Source organism: Nyctibius grandis, chromosome 1 (genome assembly GCF_013368605.1).
Source record: "Nyctibius grandis isolate bNycGra1 chromosome 1, bNycGra1.pri, whole genome shotgun sequence".
Lineage (NCBI taxonomy): Eukaryota > Metazoa > Chordata > Aves > Nyctibiiformes > Nyctibiidae > Nyctibius > Nyctibius grandis.
The window spans coordinates 103244289-103265085 of NC_090658.1; the positions used below are offsets into that span (position 1 = coordinate 103244289).

General features: G+C 37.5%; 1 protein-coding gene across 1 annotated transcript in view; it reads left to right on the top strand.

The window, feature by feature from the left end:
• The window catches only part of KHDRBS2 (KH RNA binding domain containing, signal transduction associated 2), a 409730-nt gene that overhangs the window by 354877 nt on the left and 34056 nt on the right, over positions 1–20797 (top strand). The window contains exon 7 of the mRNA XM_068407910.1: positions 13495–13577. Coding sequence (XP_068264011.1) covers positions 13495–13577 — 83 coding nt within the window. The remainder of the gene's footprint in view (positions 1–13494; positions 13578–20797) is intronic.

Here is a 20797-nt window from a genome sequence, read left to right on the forward strand (position 1 = left end):
GTCAGGATGGAAAGCTTCTTTTTATAAAAATCTTGGGGTTTTTCTAGAAAGCTGGAGAGACAACAGGAATGTTTTGTGTAGAAACTGTTTATATAAGTTTCTGCTCACATGTGTATGATTGTATGTGTTGTGGGGGGACACACATAGTTCCTCCTAGAAGATTAGTGCAAATTGACTTGTCATGCAAGCTTTAAAATATAAACTGTTGAAGATCTAAAACCACACAGAATTATTTTCAATGCTGAATATGGAGCTAAAAGCGTTCTGAGCTTAGTGAGAAATTCTAAGGAATGACAGCAAAATTTATTAATTCAAAAAACCAGCAACAACACAAGATTTCAAGTACATCAGTCAAATGTTCCCTGCAATCTATACTGTGCTTCCACATCTATGGCCAGAGAATAATCTCTTGAAACACTTTTTCCTTTTAGAAGGTAGTCAGCCTGTCACACTTGACACTATTTATCTAATGTAGTTGTTAAAAAGAGGAACTAGAAATTACATCTCACCAGAGATTTAAGTTACAGTGAACATCACTTTCTGCCTTCCATACTTTTTAGTGAGCCTCAAAACCACATACACTCACACAATGTAATTGTATGAAAGGTATGCAAATATTGCTGTTTCTCAAGAGCAAGATAGGTGCTCGTGTGTGTATATATGTATGAATATGTATTTATATGTCTGTATTCCTTAATATATTAACATACAGTGTACAATAGAAAAACTTGTTTCTTATAAAAATTTAGATATCTACAGTGCAAAACATTTTTACAACTATATCAGATGTTATGATTGCAGTGGTCAGCTAGAAACCTTGCTCTTGGTTTATAGGAGCTCATCAAAATCTAGAATGGCACTTTTTCCAAAACACTGGGGAGTGCAAGGTAGAACAATGAATTATTATGCTTTTTAAGAATCAGTACATCTTAAATGTTCCTATATTCAACACTTTATTAGTTTTTGATTGGTAAATATACTAAAATAAATACTTGAAAACAAATGGAGATACATTAGCAAAAATTAAATCGCAAGCTAAAGAATTGGACTAAAAGAAATGTTAAGATTCTCCACGTCCATTTTCAGTTACACTGTTGGACACCATCAGTAGACTGCATAGCAACTGGAGCAGTCATGGCCCTGGGTGGTCTGTACAGCTTTGGGAATCCAGCCCTTGAGATGCCCGAGAAGGCTGTTGAACTCTGCTTTTGGTGTCTACATTGCAGTGTTTAGAGTAGAAGTGGTATTGTTAGATGTAAACTACTATTTCTATATGGTAAATGAGAATCGGTACTAGTATTAACTGGACTGATTGGCAGCCCATGAATATTTTTAATCATTTTTTTTCTTCATATCTTGTCAGACTGTGTCAGGAAAGGTCAGAATCACTATTCTGAGATGAATAGTCTCACAATGAAAGGGATTGTTGGCCTTTCTTATCTTTTCTTATGTTTTTTCTTCCTTTTTATTCCTTGGCAAGCATTAGAAGAATTAGCACAGAGATATAACTCAGTGTTTTCAGTACATTGATCTTTACCTGATTCTGTATCTTTAATGCACTTAACTCAGTTAATGTATCAAATATCTGGTCTATTTTCTGAGTTTTCAACCATGAATGATAGCCAGCAGGTAAAGACTAAGCTAGACCAAAGTAATTAGAGCTGCATGGTAGAAAGAGTGTAGCATTCAATAAGGGAAACTGTTCTTACTATTCCTCCTTCCTTCTTGTGTCTTGCTACGATCTGGGGTCATGACACATCCCTGTTTGCAGCACGACAGTGATGCTGCACCAGAGTCTAGGAATATGCCATACATAATAACAGGATTTTCTTTCTCTAATACAGATTTTGTTACTGTGATCCATATCTACATCACTTTGATCACCTAAAAAAAATCTGCAAATTTTGTCTGGTGCACAGCACAAAGGCTTGCTGAGTAAGCTGAGTGTCTTGCTATGAAAGCCATATTCTGAGGTCTGTACAGACTTCCTGCGGCTTTCTAGGTGGATTTTAATGCAATAAAATTACATCAGACTCTAAGGATTTAATTCAGGCAGGTCATCTATCACCACCTGAGAGCACTTGTGTTAGAAGGCTTTCACTTTAAGGGGCTAGTCATACTGTTTAACACTCTTGATCCAGTACAGTCTAGGTCCCTCTGTTTGCTGGACTCAAGGAACAAGAAGGGTTTTGTGGAGGTAGGGATCTGTATAAGGTTTTTATGAAGATTTGGGGGTTCTGGCTTGTTGCTGTGCTATCTGCTGATCAGTATTTGTCTGTGTCAGGATTGCATTTGACTTTGAATCTTTATATTTGAATTATTTTTAAAAGAAAACAGAATAATATAACAGACATTGGAGAAGACTGAGAATATTGAGTTGGGAGAATACATCTTGCTGGTACAGTGAGATATATTTAGTTGTATGGGATAAAGTTAACAGAGGTGTCTGACACAAAAATCTATTAGGCTGTCAGACAGTCTCCCAAGAGAACGTGGAATCCCTACTACTGGCAATATTTAGAATTTGATTAGAGAAAGCACTAGAAAATGTGCTGAAAGGAGCAATCATATTTGACAGGAGCTCCTAATAGATGATCTGTTCTTTCCCATCCCTAATTTCTCTAATTGCATGCTCAGACTTGAGGAGTAACAATTTAAAGACTACCTCTAAGTATCTCAATAAGTACTAACCACTTTTTACTGTTTTGCTCATTTTTATACTCACGAATGATAGGTCCCATCACATTCTACATGTTTGCTTTTAATTATACCTGGCCTTTCTGCAATAATTCCTGTAAAAGATTGTGTTAGTTAAGTTCACTCTTCTTACATATTTTTAAAGCCAAGAAGAAAATTCTGCTTTACTTCTAATCCTTGCATTTTATACATCATGCTAAACTGTATTTCCTAGTCTTACAATATCTGTTAGAAAATGAAGTATCACAGCTAAGAAGATGCTGTGAGTAGGCACTTTTTTCTTTTTTTCATGTAAAGTCCACAGGAGCAAGAAGAATTTCCAGGAACATTTTTGTTCAAACGTGATTAGCAGCAGTGCGAACATTGCACTTGTATAAGTTCAATCATTGTCATAAGCAGAAAAAAATGAGTTCACCTCTTCTGCAACTATTATCAATTTAACATTTAGTTTCCCTAGAACTAGATTAATTTTCAGAACTTTTAAAATCTACCTGTATTTTTCACAGTAAGTTTCATTATGTCAACTCTTCAAAATTTAAGATTGAATGAAAAAAAAAAGTTTGATCAATTCAAAAATTATGCAAAATGAATAAATTACATAAACAAGACAATTTAAAATTCATTGTCCAAATTTATTTTCACAAATATTTTTCTATAAAATTAGATTGTAGGAAATATGTGATGAACTATCTCTGTAAAAATGTAGAACATTTGGAATTTGATTCAGCAAGTGATGTAATTTATGAAAAAGGTGTGGGGTATCTGACTAAGATTAGGATATAAAGATTCCAACATGAAGAATGGCTGAACTTTCATCTAGACCTGCTTCAGGATTAATAAATAAATAAATCTTTATTTTCCCTGTGTTTTGAGCACTTTAAACAATTTTCTCTCTGATTCCGCTGTGAAGTTTTGTTACTGTTGTGTATTAATGATTCATGGAATACTTAATGGTTAAATATATTTAAGTAGAGGATAAAAATGGATCAAAAACAATGGGATTGCACATAGAAATAACCTAAGTATTTTCTTTTATTTTCTTGACATGGAAAATATAAAGCTATTTTTGTGGAGCTTATTTTTTTTAATTCTGCAGTAAAATTGGACAGATCTCCTAGCTGTTAATCATGATGACTCCTACAAGGCTTTTCCTGAGGGAATTCTGTAAATTCACAGATACAGGCAGTTTATAGAGTTTAAGGATGTATTTACTAGAGCACATTAGCTTGCATTTGGCCAAGTTGTATTTAATCGGCCTGCTTCCAGCATTAATAATACATCAGAGTGAAATTTGATTTAAAATTAAATGCAATTCAACGTCCTGTAAAGCACCTATCAAAGCATTTCTGCTCTTTGCTAGTACCTCAGCATTTACTTGCACATTTACAAGCTCTGAGATGGAAAATCCTGTGGTCCAGTTTTCAAGGGTTGGAAAATAAAAAGGAGAATTTCAACCATTCAAGACCTGGAAATTTCGTTTCCTGGGTTATTATAAAGGTTATTTAAAGTTGAAATGGTTTACTTTTAAGGCATTGTGTCTAGCAAGTCAGACCACTCTGAAATGCTTTAAACCATCAATAAGTTCCTGAACTCAGACAGAAGAGTTGTCAGTCTTTAGTAGGCACTTGTAATGATTTCTATATCTGCTTTACAAGAAACCTTAGTGCTCCATGGACAGATTTTATGTCAGATCAGTCTGCTCAATCTATCAATTATACAGCTCCTGTAGTGGGAGCATCAGGATTCTCAAGAAGTTCACCATCAGCTTTGCTTGAAATTTAGGAGGGAGAAACATTAGATGTGATAAAGAGATTAAAACCAACAGTGGGTGTATTACAGCCCATCCTCCCTTGGCAGGCAAAGGCTGCTTTCTACTCTATTAATTTCAGTTCATGGTAAAAATAAATCTTTCGTTTAAATGCCATTTATGTGATATATTGTCGCCAGTGCAACTTGCTACTGTAATATATTATCACTCAAGTACTATGTAAAGCAGTACAATTCATCAGTAAAAATCACAATTAAAGAATCCTTTCTTCCAGGATCCCAGAATCATAGACAAGTGCAAAAAATGCAACTTATTGCAGATAGACAAAGAAGATACTCTGCATTATTTTTCATCTCCACTTGCTGGTTATTACTAAAATAAGTCATTTTATTGATAATGGAAGAAAGAGATGTTTCTGCAAGACATTCCTGTGTAATAGAAACTGAGTAAAGGATTGACACTGAGGTTAGGATGCTGTTCCATAAGAAGAGGCAATATGAAAAAAAGCAGAAGTAAAGTGGGAGAGGAAATGCTTTCAGTGCTGAAGGTAGCAAGGCTGGGGGACAGGGAAAGTGCAACAAGTTAAACAGATGTAAGCAGCAGCTGATTATCCAGAGCTTTGACATATGAATTAGAATTTTTAATGTGACTTTGTGACTATAAGAGAGCTAACAGAAGGCCTTGAAGAAATAAAGATGTTAGTCAGATGAATGTTGTAGTATAATAATTGTAGAGGCAATTTATGCTGTAAGCTACAGTCTTGCAAATATGGAAGGAAGGAGAAAAGTCTCATTTCTGTTAGATTTTCTTTTACATTTTCATTCTGTTCTGATTTTCTTTTTAAGTACACCAAAATGTACTTTAAGTATTATTCATTTACTTTGCATTTAGTTGAAAAATTATGGAAAAAATAGAAAAAATATGAAACCTACATTTAGGAGAATACACAGCAATTTCTTGAAGTATCTGGGATTCTGTTTTACTGTGACTGCTTTTGCACCTCACAACTATTTGCTTCTGTGGCCCCTGCCCTATTTTTATCTTGCAAACAATCATTTTTAGGACTTCTGGGTAATAAGCTTGTTTAGTTTGACTCATTCTTATTATCTTAATTGTTCAACATGAGGTCTATTTAAACCATTGAAATATGAGGACATGAATAGCTCATTTATGTTCTCCACTTTGAATTTGTAAAATATCCGTGACTGTGATTATACTGAAATTTCAATTATATTTCCCTGACTATGTGAAAAACATTCACCTCAATACGTTTTACCATCCATTTATAAAGGTGTTTCCCATTGCTGGTATGAAAAGAATAAGACTGATTTCATTAAGAGGTCGAATGTGTTGAGATTTCTTCATTGCCTCTGGCAAGCACATCTACTTTGGGTTGTCTTAGCCCTGTAGACTCTAGTTCATATATTGCATTTATGAAGTTCATAACATAGAGCTCTGATTTTTCAATTGATTAGTATTCCCATTTTAATTTCAGCATTATTTGTGTTATTATTAGTACTATTTGTCATCTTGATGGATATAGTGCCACTCTATTTAGTTGTCTTTGAGTTCATCTCCAAAACGCTTGGTGAGATCTCACCAGTGCAGGAGATATAGATCATCTTCAACAAACTAGTGATACCTAGTTTCTCTTTTTTCTGACCTTGGAGGTATAGATGAAGAATTCAAGGCCGGCTACGATAACAGTCATACCTGCTTAGAAATAATTTAGTTAGAATTTCAGTTTCTAAGCATAAATTACGATTATGGGAATCCTTGCTCAGCAACAGACTAACTTCCCAAGTACTTCAGTGAGATTCATCTGCTTTAACTGTAGGTTTTCAACACTGAATGATCCAAATCTGAAGTAATTACAGTTTTTTACCTCTTTTTGTAGTTGATAGAGAGAAATTGCCATTTGTCTAAATTACATAAAATTAATGTATTGAGATGTGTTCCTCTACATCTACTCAGAGCTTCCCCCACGTTAGAATGATTTGAGGACTGAGCACCAAACTCATGAGTGTGACTGTGGTGGAAGGCAAGTCCTCCCCCTTACAGCACTCTAGAGAGGCTCAACCAGCTCAGCACTCACAAATCGTTGTGAATACACACAATGATGGCACTATCTGCTGCTTTTTTTTTGAAGGAACAAGTAGAGAAGGAGGTGACAGTAGTACAGGGGCAAGTATAAGATCTATGATCTGCTTTTAACTTTAGTTAAAATTGCCATTTCTCTGTGACATGATTTAACCACCTTAAATGCTCTTTGCAGGCAAAATCTGAAGATTCATTAAGCCAAACAGGCAGTATGACTAGTCAAGGACATGAGTCATACATCTGGAAGGAGAAGACTTCCCAGATGTATTTATTTTCTCGCCAGTGTTTCACATACAGTAAAAGGAGTGGGATTTAAGATTTCCCATAGTTGTTAGCATTTCCTGAGATGTAGGTGTGTAGTCAGTTGCATGCCAGATTGTCTAACCCAGGATCTTCTCTGAATAGACTGCCGTCTGTTTGAGATGCTATTCTGACATGCCCACCCATCCCCATGCATCATTCACAGCGTTCTGGATTACATCCTGAGTCTCTGGTCACTTCAAAATTAAGCTTAGCAGCACTGATTTTTACAAGCTCAGCTTTCACTGAGCAATAAATTCCTTCAAAAGATGAACTAACTTATATAACTAAAGGTTAGTTATCTAAATCTTAACACATCTGTCCCGGGCTCCCTTTATAGTCATTGGAAAGAACATTCTCATTTAGAGAGCAATTCAACTTGTCCTCAAATAGGCATCAAAACTGTATGGGACTAATTACCCTCTAAAAATGTTTTATTTCTACCCCTTTCATATTCATATGGGGGTTTACCACTAGCTTAGTGGTAGACGACTGGCTTTTAGTTTTCTAAGGTAAGGTGATGTGGATGAGTGAGATAATATGGATGTGGCCAAGTCACAACAGAAAATAGAGTGCGACGGTGTTTGTAGATTTATGGAAGCAAGAAGAAAATAGTGAAAACTGTGCAAATGTCCCTTTACTGGGAAACAACTGGTTTTATTTAGAGTTACAATTAGAGGTTGATTTTTATACCCTCACTTTCTCTGAGGTACAATAATAATTTTTGTGTACAGCTGGGTGCGGCTAATGAGAAGGGCTGCCCTGGTTCTCTGGCTGAAGACCTTTTTCTTGTTCACATATTTGCCAAGTAAAGTATAGACTGGCATAACTCACTTTGACTTCTTCTTGTTTGTGTTTTGCTTTTGTTAGAAAAAAAACTCTAGATATTTTGCAGTTTACTACTTTAGAAAGAGTTGGGTTATTTTCTATGAAAAACTAATTAGTTCTGTCTTCCTTACAATGTATTTTGTCATGTATTACCAGGACATACACAAAAAATTGTGAGTAGGACAGTTTTCATTAGAAGTATTAGAATTATTTTCCTTCTTGGTTTCCCAGAGCTGAAACCTACCCTTTTTCAGAGCATGCTGTGAAAATCCTATTTTCTAAGGCTATTCAGAGAAGAGGTAATTTAAACTTGTTGCATTTGAGTGTGGACAGTTATTGTTTGAAATAGGGTTTTAACATTAAGTAGGAAATTCATGTTTAAAGAGATCAGATTGCATTAGATTATGATACACTTGTTACTGATGATACTTATTTTGTTTGTATTTCTAATATTTATTTCAGCATCTGAAACTTCGAGAGGATTTGAGTAAATCTAAATAAATAAAATAAATCTTTCTCCATGATATCTTGGGTGTTGAATCAAATTGATACTTAACTTTTTCTCGGGTAGTAGAATGTAAGCCTTTTTTCCAATTATGTCCCTTTTTTCTTCTACTCCCCTTTTTCCCTTGACTATAATTTTCTTTATCAGTGTTGGAGTAGTGCATATTTGCTTCTGAAGTGAGTAGCATTGCTCCCAATGCTAATTTCATGTGCTAGTCTGAGATTCTTCTAAGAGTTTTTCCTGTCTTCACTTTGTGGGGAAAGACTGGTAAATACTATAAATATGCTCATTTTCAAATTAGTCTTTTCTTGAATTGAGCTGTATTTTTAAATTTTCCTTAATTTTTCTTTTTTTTTAATTATTATTATTTTTTAATTCTAAACTATACCAAAACTCCTCAAAATCATCTATAATTTTTTATAAACATTGTTAGCCCCACTGCAGCTCCAAATGTGTGTTTCTGTTCCTTTATCTCTGGTTCAGGATTTATCATTGTAAGGCCAGAGCAGATCCTAGTCATTGAAAGACTCACTTTCCTTTTCCCTGACACAAAGTGAAGGGGTCTTTTTCTTCTGTTTGGAAAGATGTATTATTAAGAAATACCTGAGATAAAGATACCCTGGCATAAAAACCTTGCCTAGAAATGGCTATCAGTTTTACTCTGAATATTTCTAATAGATCCCTGTTTCATATTTTTCCAGTAAGCTTTTGCTTCTGAATGGTGGTGGCAGCTACCATGGGGAGAAAGACTCCTCACACAGACAAAGAGTCTTCCCAAGCAACTAACCCTGGTCCCTTGGATAGCCTTGAGAATCAAACCTCATCAGTAACTTTTTGGAGTTCAAAGGAGCCTGTTTTCCTTGGGTCCTGCTTATCTGTGCCCTCATTAACCTCTTCAAAGGACTCTGAATATTTAGGGAAGCACTTTCTTCCCCTTCACTGAAGCCAGGTGGCTTGACCCTGTCAAATTTTCATACAAGTTTTCTAATACTCTGACGAGCATGGAGGTGGATTCTCCAGTGGCGGACATTGATCAGGTCAGGCACAAAGTCACTTTATCTGAGATATTTCTGCTTGAAAAGCACAGACCTCAATTAAAAGGTGTAAGAACTTACCTACAGGATGGAAGGTCTAAGTGTTATACACATATATGTGAAGATCTCTGGTGAAATAAATGAAATAGTAGAAATTGTAGAAGAAAAAATGTCATATTCAAAACACTGACAGCATGGGAATCAATCTTTTTTCCTTCAGTGAGTGAGAATACAGCACTAGTAACTTACTTAAATTCTCTAAGAGGACAGCTCTGTTCCTATCAGCATACACCTACAGAACGTTTATCAGTTTAATAGAGTTTGGTTTTCTGATTGTTTGTTTGTTTTTAATACAAGGACTAATAGACCTAGAGAGTGCATGAAGGAGTCTGACTCTATTGCTGAGTAAAAGATTGCACTGCATTTAGAGAGAGCTTCCTGCATTCTGGTCTCTGGATTTATACAGAACTGCTCTTGGGAACACCATCCTCATCACGCACGGAGCGCAGGATTTGTGAATTAGAATGTCCTCAAACCCATAGCTTCTGGATCTTAACAGGGTCTACATGGGAACTGGGTGTCTCATCTCTCAAAATGTGCATGCAAGAAATACTTTCAAACATTAAAGTTGTAGGTTCTGGGGACCTGAAGGTTAAAGAGAAGAAAAATGCTCAGTGAATTTCAGGCACTTCAAGGATGTGAAAGGAGCTATTTGGGATCTTAATTCTAGATGCCTAAAGGTTTCTTTGGCACAAGGGTGTCTGGGTGCAATACACCGTATTAAACTTTGAATAAATGCTATTATGTACCTCCTTACATAAATAGTTCACCTGTAGTATTAGAAGATAATTTTCATACAGATTGACACAAATAGGAGAACATTATCCAGAAAATACTTTTTCTTTATTAAAGATGCATTGTGCTTTTTTACACTGTCTCTGTTTTCCAGCCATTCCACTTGAATCATTTGCACTGTATTGACCTGCTCTGAGCCTTTAGGGAGGCTGTTAAAATCTGTTACATGAACCCACAGAAGTGTCAAATATTAACAAGTGTTCTCTGCCCGGGTGGTGCTGAACGTTGATCCACCTCAGGCGTGGAGAAACTCAGAGAGCTAATTTGTAATTGTTGCCTTTCCTGTTCTCTCATACGGTGGGTAAGCATGCTGAAATGTCTTTCCTCTAGCTATTCGACTTTAGATAGGAACTTTCATCACCCTCATCTTCACAGTAGCTGGATCCCACCCAGCAGCATACTAATCGACGTGACTAACATCTGTCTGATATGGTTCATTGTTTCTCTCATCCTGTCCCCAGAAGCAAGATTGTGTATTTAGCCATATAATGTTAAATATAGTCATCTGCAGGGGTATGTGTTTAACTGTACTTTTTGATGTGAGGTTATACTAATTAAGGCAAGACAAACTGGTGCAATTCCACCTGAAATGGAAGATGTTGAGGTTTGTGTGGACTTCAGATTCTGGGAGAGGCCATTCCCTGGTCTCAAAATGGGACTCTCTCTCCTGTCCAGAAAAGTTTTCCCCTACTGAAGGCTGACGTGGGTGCCTGAGAAAGTGGCAGCACCATCTGAAGTCTGTACCTTGTCCTTCCTTCAGGCGACACAGCACCCCAGGGGTGCAATCTCCCACCTGGAATCCACAGTCACCCTCACTGCTGGGTGGGAGACCAGAAGGACAGGCAAATTTAATATGCTTGACCTAAGGAGACATAACTGAATGCTTGCTCCTTTGAATGTTTTCTTTAAATCAGGAGTACCAGTGAAGTCCAGTTCAATACCATTATGGTGTTTAATTAGCATAAATAATGAAGTATCAAACTAACCTTGTACTTTGTGATGTTATGATAGTGTACCAGAGTGATTGTTTATTGGACTCCTGTTATTTTGGAGCTGCCCCCTGCTCTCCCTTCTACCCCAACCTAACTAAACTTTGGACAGCTTGTGGAAAACAAAAATATTGCCTTCTGCTGTAACTAATATTTAGTCAAAGATTTTTAAGCCCTCTATTTCCTTTAGCACTCCCCATAACAGGAAAATTTTCTTGTGAATACAAAATTATTATTTCCTGTTTAACTAAAAATATTAGCTCCCAAAATTCATAGAGGAAAAAAAAATGTGTTTCCATACAGCATTTCTTGTCTACTCTGTTGTCCTATATATGAAAAAAAAATATCAGAAGTCATCCCCTGGGTTATCTCTTTATTTGTTGTCTGATTCCTGAGCACCCTTTGGTTCAGAGGCAGCTACAATGGATCATAATTGCCCATGGCTCCCTCAGTAGAAGATTCAGACCTTAGATGAACAGAACTACCTTCTGAAGTTACTTGTGCCTCTCTAGCTTAGGCAGACTGAGCATTTGTCTGAGTCCTTCAGTTAGGTCTCTTAAGTCCGGTGGGAGGAACCTGTGTTAAAACATTTATTATCTGTCTACATTTAGCCCACACCCAGGGCTGAACAATAACAGTTTTTCTCTCACCCAGTGTCCCTTCCCCAACCAAGAAATGGAATTGGGAAAAGGAGGGAGACTCATGGATTAAAATGAAACAGATTTAATAAAATAAAGAAACCAATATAAATGATAGTACAAAACATACAAAATTACACTTAGCTACAAAGTTGTAGCAAGTTGCTTCAGCAACAGCAATCGTTGGGAATGAGAAAAAGGGGTGTTAAAAGAGAGGAGAGCTAAAAGAGCCCCATCTCTCCCTGTTACTGCAAAATAGTAACCAAGAAAACTCTCTAAACCGAATGATAGTTTAGAAAGCCGACATTGGTTTATTGCAGCATTGGGTGCATGGGGGATCTCTCCTCCTAGCACGCACACCTAGGGACAAAAGCACACTCGTTATATACATAATAGAAAAATGAATATTCATACAATTCTGAGTAAAGCCCACCTATTCCAAGAAACCTTATGCATATGCTAATATGGTATGTAATTGTCTTTGCACATGCCTACTAAATTGGGGAAGGGGTCTTGGGTGGTCTCTGGGGGTCTCTAGTGGTCGTAACCCCCCATAGTTATGCTGTCCGCTCTATAACCCCGCTTCTGTGCAAGCGTGGCCGAGGCCTTTCTGTTGACACATGCAGGTGGCTCCAAGGAGAAGATATTGTTCTGGTTCTTACAGGATTTATCTCTACTCCTGGCACCAGAGCGGTGAATCAAGTCAGTTAAGACACTACAAAAATGTTATTCAGAGTCTTGCTTATCTCTGGCCCTTCTTTGTAATTAGTGAGGAATTTAACAGAGACCTTGGATTCTCTAAGACTAAGCACAAGCAAGAATCAGTGGCGACTATAACTCTAAGTGTTATCAGTCCCAGAAGCTGACCCTGTCTTCAAAACATGCTGTTAGCTTCAGAATGTACCGTTATTATAACTGAAAGGAAAATTGCTGAAAGAAAAGTTGGTTCTGTCTAAAGGTTACACAGAGTAGGCCTTTTAGGGCCTACTTTGACGATTACTTTTACTAAACTATCTGGTATCATCCCCACCAAGCTTTGCCTTTTTTAGTGAACTTGATGTTCACAATATAGAATACACCTGTGGGCCAGCCCAAGTCAGCTGCCCTGGATTTAACTGCTAATGGCCTTGATCACCATAGCTGGCCACAAACTGAAACAAAATCCCAGTGAAACCAGGACAATTAACTTGTCACAGAAAAGCATGTCTTTGAAAAGAGTGGGATGCTCAATGAAGGAAAAGGTGCTTAGTGTTAAGTTATTTATAAAAATAATAACCCATTATTTCCTTCACAAATGTGCACAAATATTTTTTCTCATATATTGTTTTTTGGGGTTTTTTTAAATCTACTGATTGTTATGATCTTATCACAATAACATTCTTAACGATGTTGTACAGTCAATATATTTTTCCTGCCATTTGTTCATTTCACCTATAGGTATTTATGGAACCATTTATATAACAAATTGCTAGGAAATTATTGTTTTCATTATCATTCATCAGTATCCTACATAGATCCCGCTGAAGCACTGTGGTTTGGACAATACACCACAGTTTATCAATGAATAAACTGACTTGTTAAATGATTAACTGATTTCTTTACCCTTGCAACATACAGGTTGTTCTTCACAATTCACAATTCCCGTCAGTAGGCTGAGTGTTTTACATAAGATGGGGCAAACATAGCACACATTGCCTGTTGATGCAGGTTACTTTTACAGCTTGATAACATTCTTTGATTTATCGCTTTTCTAAGCTTTGTTGTTCCATTTTTCCCTTAGGGATATGATGATGGATATGGGGGTGAATATGATGATCCAAGCTATGAGGCATATGATAACAGTTACGCCACCCAAACACAAAGGTAAGCATTTTATTAATTTTTCATGTAAATTTCCTGTTTTATTTTCCACATTAAATTCTACAGAATCTCACAGTACTTTAAAAAGTTGTCAAAAAGTAATAATGGCAGTCAGAGTTTATATACAGAATTATTCAGATGAAGGAAAAATGCAAACAGCTATACTTTTTAAATTGTTGCACATTAAGTGTTTTTTTTTTAAAAAAGCAAGTGATTATATCATTTTCCTATTTGATGTCATTCTGAATTTGTGCAATTTTTTTTCCTTTACTAGTGCATAGTTGTCAAGAGCACTTCATATTTATGGCTTTTACAGTGTTTTGGGCAAAACCAGAAGCAAATTTAAAAAAAAAAAATCATGATGGTAAATACCTGCCACTGGTTGGCATCCACCATAAAGGTAAACTGTGGAAGGGAATTGCATGCCTGAAGTAAGACTGAAACTATTTGCTTTCAGCCAGTTACTTTCTCAGCAACTCTCAGAATTGATAAAAGCAACCAAGTTTGAAAATTTTATTTTATGTCCTTACTGTGTGCGATAATGGGGAAAATTACATTCACATCTTTTATGATTTGTGTCACTAAAATGAGGCAACAAAAATGATCACTTTTTATCTACACATACACCACATGCACTCATATATTAATTCGACAGTTGGTCCATGTTTATTAAATATGGAATGACATCTTTTGCATAGTTAAGATGAGGGATAAAAGAGTGCTTCAGCCAATTATTCAGAAAATGCTCTTGTGGGTTGCTAAGAGGACATGTAAGATTGTGGAAAAGCAAATGAATTTTTAACAAGAAAAGACACAGATTTTAACTGAGTTAGTGATTCTTGCTAGGCAAGAAAGCAATGTATACGTGCAGAGTTCTGCACTCCAAAGACCAGACGACCTTAAACTTGCTTTTTGTTTAACCATCTTTTTTGTTGAATGCTTTGCTGATGAAAATGCCTGTCAGAATTACGTTCAGCTCCAGAACTGATGTAGCGAGTGGCACTTGAGCTGATAAAAAAAAACTTTGTAAGTATTTTTATAACCAGTGAAGTATATTTAAAAGGATTTGTTACACCTAAATGTGAACTCCATCAAGTATACTTTAACAACACTTTTAAGTCATTATACATTACTAGCTGCACCCATCATGTCATTGTGTAGGTAGGTATTCTTATTTTCAAATGTACTCCAACTTTTTTGAAAAGAATTCAGCCCATCTTTTGCTGCAATACTGAGTTGTCACAGGAGATATTGTCTCTGATGTAAAAATAATAATTAGTTGGAAATCTCTCTGCTGTGACACTGCTTTATATCATCTGAATTAACCTGTAATTTCTTTGCAAATTGATGTCCCAGGCAACTAAATGACAAATATATCAAGTTTATGAGGAGTGTATTATAATCAAGCTAGAATTGGCAGTGATAATTTGACTCAAGAAAGAAAACTTATACAGAGTCACATAATTTTGGCAATTAAACAGCTATTAAGTTTAGTCATCAGATATGTTTTCTACTAACGTGAGCTACCTCCAGGATGCCTAATCTATTTAAAATATGCAACTAAAACATTTTCTTTTGTAATACATGGCAGGACACGCAGTCATACTTATCTATGTTGAGTGGCACTGAATGCCACAAATAGTCTGTTGATTTCAAAGAGAGCACTTTCAGAATAGCACAGTACTCATTTCAAAGATTTAAAGAACGAATGGACCATTAGATAAGCAGTTTGGATTTCTGTACCTTATTGTCTATTTAACTTCACACAAATGCCTCCCTGCTGAGCCAAAATAATATAATACAGTGAAACAGCATGACCAAAATGTTTGGTTAGGTGTATACGCGAAAAAGTTTTCTCCCAACCTCAAATCTTGGTTATTGGTATACTCCAGTCATACGAGCAAGACATATCACCTACACACCTAACAAAGAAGATAAGTAGAACTGCTTCAGAGTACTTATTCCTCTCATCCAGTGTGTGATTTACAGGAAAAAAATATTAACAAAAACTTGTAGATAATGTCTGTGCTCAGAGAGAAAAAAATCATTACTGCCCTCTGCAGGGATTGACTGAAATACTAACGCATGAGACAAGAAAAAATTGTAGTCAGTGGCTTAATGCAGAGCTCCGAGATTTCTGTTTATGTTAAGGGCAGAATTTCCACTTGCTTTTTATGGCTCATTAAGGAATTGATATGGAAATTCTTAGAGAAGATAAAAACTCTCATCTGACTGTCTCACCACGCATGTTGACGAAGCATTACTCTCATCATTGCTTCACATTGAAGAATGTGTTGGGGGGGAAGGATGGGACAGGGATGGGGACGGATGGGATGGGATGGACAGACTGAATGCAAGCTGAGTTCAGCTTGCTTTAGAGCACAGCACACGCTAAGTCATGCCTTGTTCCCCTACTCACTCAATGCAGAGTGAAGATAGTGCTTGGGTAGCCTGCCACCACCACCCCTGTTACCTATACCTTTGTCTTCCAGACCTTATATCTACTTCCCATTTACTCACCAGAGGCTTTCTGACCACATATATTCCTTCTGGGGGCCCTTAGTCCTGGTTGCCCAAGAGGTCTGATTTAGACTTTTTTATAAATTAGGCTCTGCCAACAGCAGAGAAAATGAGCACGTGGTCAACATACACCTCTATGCTACAGCACAGGATTATGATTTTGTAGAAGGAGCGCCAAAAATACCCAGTCCCAGGAACATCCAGATGCAAGTGGAAATAAACACTGTCCTTCTGTGCACAATTATCTGAAGATTCATACTAAAGGTCAGGGACAGCGTTACAGGTCCAGCAATATATTTTGTATAGGTCCTTCTCTAATGAACTCTACCACTGCCACCCTTCCAGACAAGAGCTCTGTCTGAGCTCTGATTTTTAGACTGAAAATAGGGGGATGGGGTCACTTGTGGAAGAGACCATGACAGAGTCTCAGGATCAGACTGGAATGAAACCCAAAATAAGTCTACACGGCTGAATGAGCTAACAGGCACCTCAAGAGTACTATGAAATGGACACAATAATCAACTTGAAGAAAGAACAGCAAGACCATCGCTATGGTAAGTGCCACATGTACCTTATTATGTTTGGGGAGACATATGTCAATGGTGAGGCACAGAAGGGAGGTAAGGGAAAGAATTAGCCTGATGTTCTCAAACAGCAGTGTCTCATCTCAGCAACCGGTTAATATCCGTCTAAGTTTTCCACCCCCTTTGCACTTGGTACTTAAAAACTTGTAGGAAGTATATTCTGCTTGTCTAACAGAATTCTGGCATTAAACAAAATTGCTGTCACTGCACAGGTGTTTAACTGGACTCAACCCTCACCTGTGAGCCATTCTATCACATGCTGCCCAATTTCCATTGCTAAGGTAGATGTCATTCCTGTGCAGGCCTGTAAAGGTATGCTGCTTGTCCACTTTTTGGTGATTATTAGCAGTTCAAACACGCTGATATTTTCAATGGCTTCTTACCTTCAAACCATGTTGGAACATGTGGTGGCAAGGATTCTTCCTTTCCGTTCCCACTCAGATATTGATTTAAAGAAATAAATACAATTTTTACAGGTCAACAAGCAAGCCCATAAAACAAAATTCCAAAATGGCAGAAGTATTAATTTCCAACTCAGCTGTAACACAGAAGATGTCGGAGAATCCTATTAGTTTTCAAAATACAATACTGTCACGGTTTAAAGCTGGGCCAGCTATTAAACCTGTGACAGATGCTCTCTGTTAACCCTCCCCCCCCACCCGAAGGGAAAGGGAAAGGGAGAGAGACTTCCGGGTTGGAAAGTTAAAACAGTTTTAATAAACTATAATAATGAAAAAGAGTATAATAATAACATTGGAATAATCAAATATATATATAAATATATACAAATATATACAAAACCAAGATCAAGCTCCCCCAATGTCAGCCACGTCACCACCGGCACTGCAGGGCAGGCTCCGGGAAGGCCCCGGCTGGGCCCAGCGATGGTCGAGAGCTGGATTCAGGGATGCACGGATCGGGATCGGGGGCAGCAGGAAAACGGACAGAGTCCTCTTCAGACACCGGCCATAGCAGAAAAAGAGGGCAAGAACCTCGTGATCCCCCCCCTTTATACTGAGAATGACGTGTATGGGATGGAATACCTTCGTTGGTCAATTTTGGGTCACCTGCCCTGTCTGCTCCTCCCTGCAGGTGCGACCCCCCTTCGGCTCTTCACTCATAAGCAGTGAGGAATTTAGCAGTGACCTTGGTTTCTCTAAGAATAAGTACAGCAAGAGCCTTTCTGCATAACATCCCTACCGGTGCCTCAGTGATAACTACAAACTTTGAGCGTTATCAGTTCTGGAAGCAGAGACTGTCTGCAAAACATGCAGTTAGTTTCAGAAAGTGCAGTTACTTAGAAGAGACTTAGCTGAAAGTAAAAATCACTGAAAGGAAAATCGGTCTGGTTTAGGCCAAACCAGGACAAATACACTTTTTGATTTTCTTAGCAGGAACTTTTAAGTCTATTGAACCACCACCACTGTCCAGGATTCATGGGCTGAGAACACTAGATCACCAGGAGAAAAGGATGAAAAGTTTTGTGAGAGGATCTACAAGATCTGCCTCTTTGTTTACTCAGAGGTTGGTAGGGAATCAGACTGTACCGCAGGCAGTGTGGCCACACTCCTCAGCCAAGACCAACAGAATAATTTTGCAGAAGTGGGTCAGTTGCCAATGAATCGGCTGAGAACCCTGATGGCCAGAAGAGCCATCTTCAGGTCTGCTACCACATCTGTAGTCATGTCCACCAACCTTTGTGTCTCTGCCAGCACCAGCAGTTTCATTTCAGAGGTACCATGTCTCACAGCTGAAAGAGGTACTAAGGAAATCTGGGACTGACTGGCCGGTCACAGGACAAACCAGGAAGGATATGTTCTATTTAATCCACTTGTGCATAACCTGTCCAACCATATGCAGTCTAAACAATGGTGCCTGACAGGGAAAAGCAAAGGAAGTCAATGATTGTCCATTGAAGCTTAAAATTTGGGTTTGATATAATTTCCCTGTTCCACAGTGCCTGGCATGAACTCTCACACATCAATCAGTTCTGGTTTTTGTGAACAGGTAGTTGGTATATTGTCAATGGCTTCCAGGGCTTTTTGGTTGGCTTGTTTTTCTGTCCTTTGTTCTGTCTGGCTTTTGTTAAAAACATAGTTTGGCTGAAAAATGAGTTGCTGAGTGGGTGCTTACTAAAGAAAGAAGAGTCTGTGACTCGTGTCCTAGGCTGTAAATAGACTTGCAAATATCAGAAAACCTGTACCATACTGACAAGAAGAATAAATCATTCAGTGATAAAAGATAAATGAAAATAGTGCAAAACATTACTGTTACAAGTGCCATCCCACAATGACACAGGTCTCCTCAGGACATATCTTCATCTATGCTGTGACTGCAAGATGACATAGGTAAAGGGCATTTCTCTCGCCTGCCTGGACCCAACCCCACTAATGGTAGTAACCCAATTTTAGGGTCTTGAAGCAATTCTTGGCAAAATATTTACTGTTAATCTTTCAAATACTTTATGTAATGCTAAAGGCAACAGTCCTCTAGACACACACACCATGCTGGTAAGCAGATCATTTTGGGACAATTACTTGTTTTTAGTGTGTCAAACACACGCTGCAAACCCATCCTGCATCTGCTAAGCTAACAAGCGAACTTCTGTTTCTGATGTAGAAATGCATCTTTTAGGTCATGTCATCTCTGAACTTCCTCTCTAAGTAGTTAATGGTAATAGACAATCTAAATCTTAACATAAAGAAAGACGGCATTAATAAGTCTGAAATAAATTCTAAGTTTTTACATGATCTGAAGACTTTCACACATTGTGTTAGATAACTGCCAAAATGAAATTATCTCAGAGGAGTGAAGAAGAGAGAAAAGAAAGGTGCAGTGTCAGAGAATTTCAAGTTGACTGGCGTAGCTTTCAACTAACGAAATTATATTTAATTCAAAAGATATAATTATCTGTGGTTCATACCTATAGCTGTGGTGTCATGTGCAAAGTCCCATTGGGCTCCTGTTTCTCAATGCTAGTAGCAAAAATATAATGAGAACAACAAGTTTCAGGGCATGTATGCTGCCTGTGTTCATTTGCCTGCCATGACATAGTTGCTATGACCATATCATAGTAGTAGTGTCCCAGTAACTGTATATTCATAGCAATACCTCTCACGACAACCTGTGCTAGGCTCTGCAATTCTGATTCACGTTCTCATAATGATTCAGACTCACTGACAATTTCAAGAGCACATTCAACCGTTGAGACTGAATATACAACAAGTTATTGACTTTGAAAAGAAACTTAGTTTTCCTGGTTATTCTTGCTTCTATTGTTAAGTTCATGCTATCTACTGTACAGCTTCTATTTACAGCTCCTTTTTCTACACCATGGGCTGCTAGTACAGGGGATTTAGGAATCACTTACTTATTTCTGATCTGATATGCAGGAATATAACATGGGACACAGTTCAGCCCATGTCACTTATGTGGTTACGGTACAATCACTTCAGTGCAGAGACGTGCTGCAAAATGATTTAGGAAGTAAAGCAAAGAATGTTTTATCCAGTTGGATCTCCAGGAATTATTTACTTTAGCAGTGTATATTTACCTGAGCTCCAGTTCATCCTGGTTACCCTTGCTTGACCACCAGTTATCAAGACTTTGTATGTACATCTAGTTCCAAAGATGAGTTCTTCACAAACACAGTGCTGCAACTAAAATATCACTTTCAGACTAGTACACTTGAAAAGACAGCAGTACATAGTTCTGCTGGGCATACATGCTCTTTGATGGACCCTGCCCAATGGACTGTTCTTCTCTCCAAGCTCCTTTTGGATTCAGCAAAAAATGATGGCCCTATGTCTCGGTAACAGAAATTTAGTATAAACATTACCTGGGGTGGGGGGTGGCGGGGAGAGGGGAGAATAGTAAAACAGGACTAGGTTGCTTGGTAATCTCCACACATTTCAGTAAAGAATCATGTAGTTAACTTTGTGTGCTTAGAGGTAGATGAGATGATCTAGGTGACATCTTAAGGTCTCTTCTATCTCTGTTTTCTGTTACCTTTTCCCCCTTTTCTTCACGCATGACTAGGTTTATTTCAAGATAACAATACAGGATAATCTGATTGGACTAAGGAAGCTGTTTTGTTACAAATATAAAGAAAGTAACCCA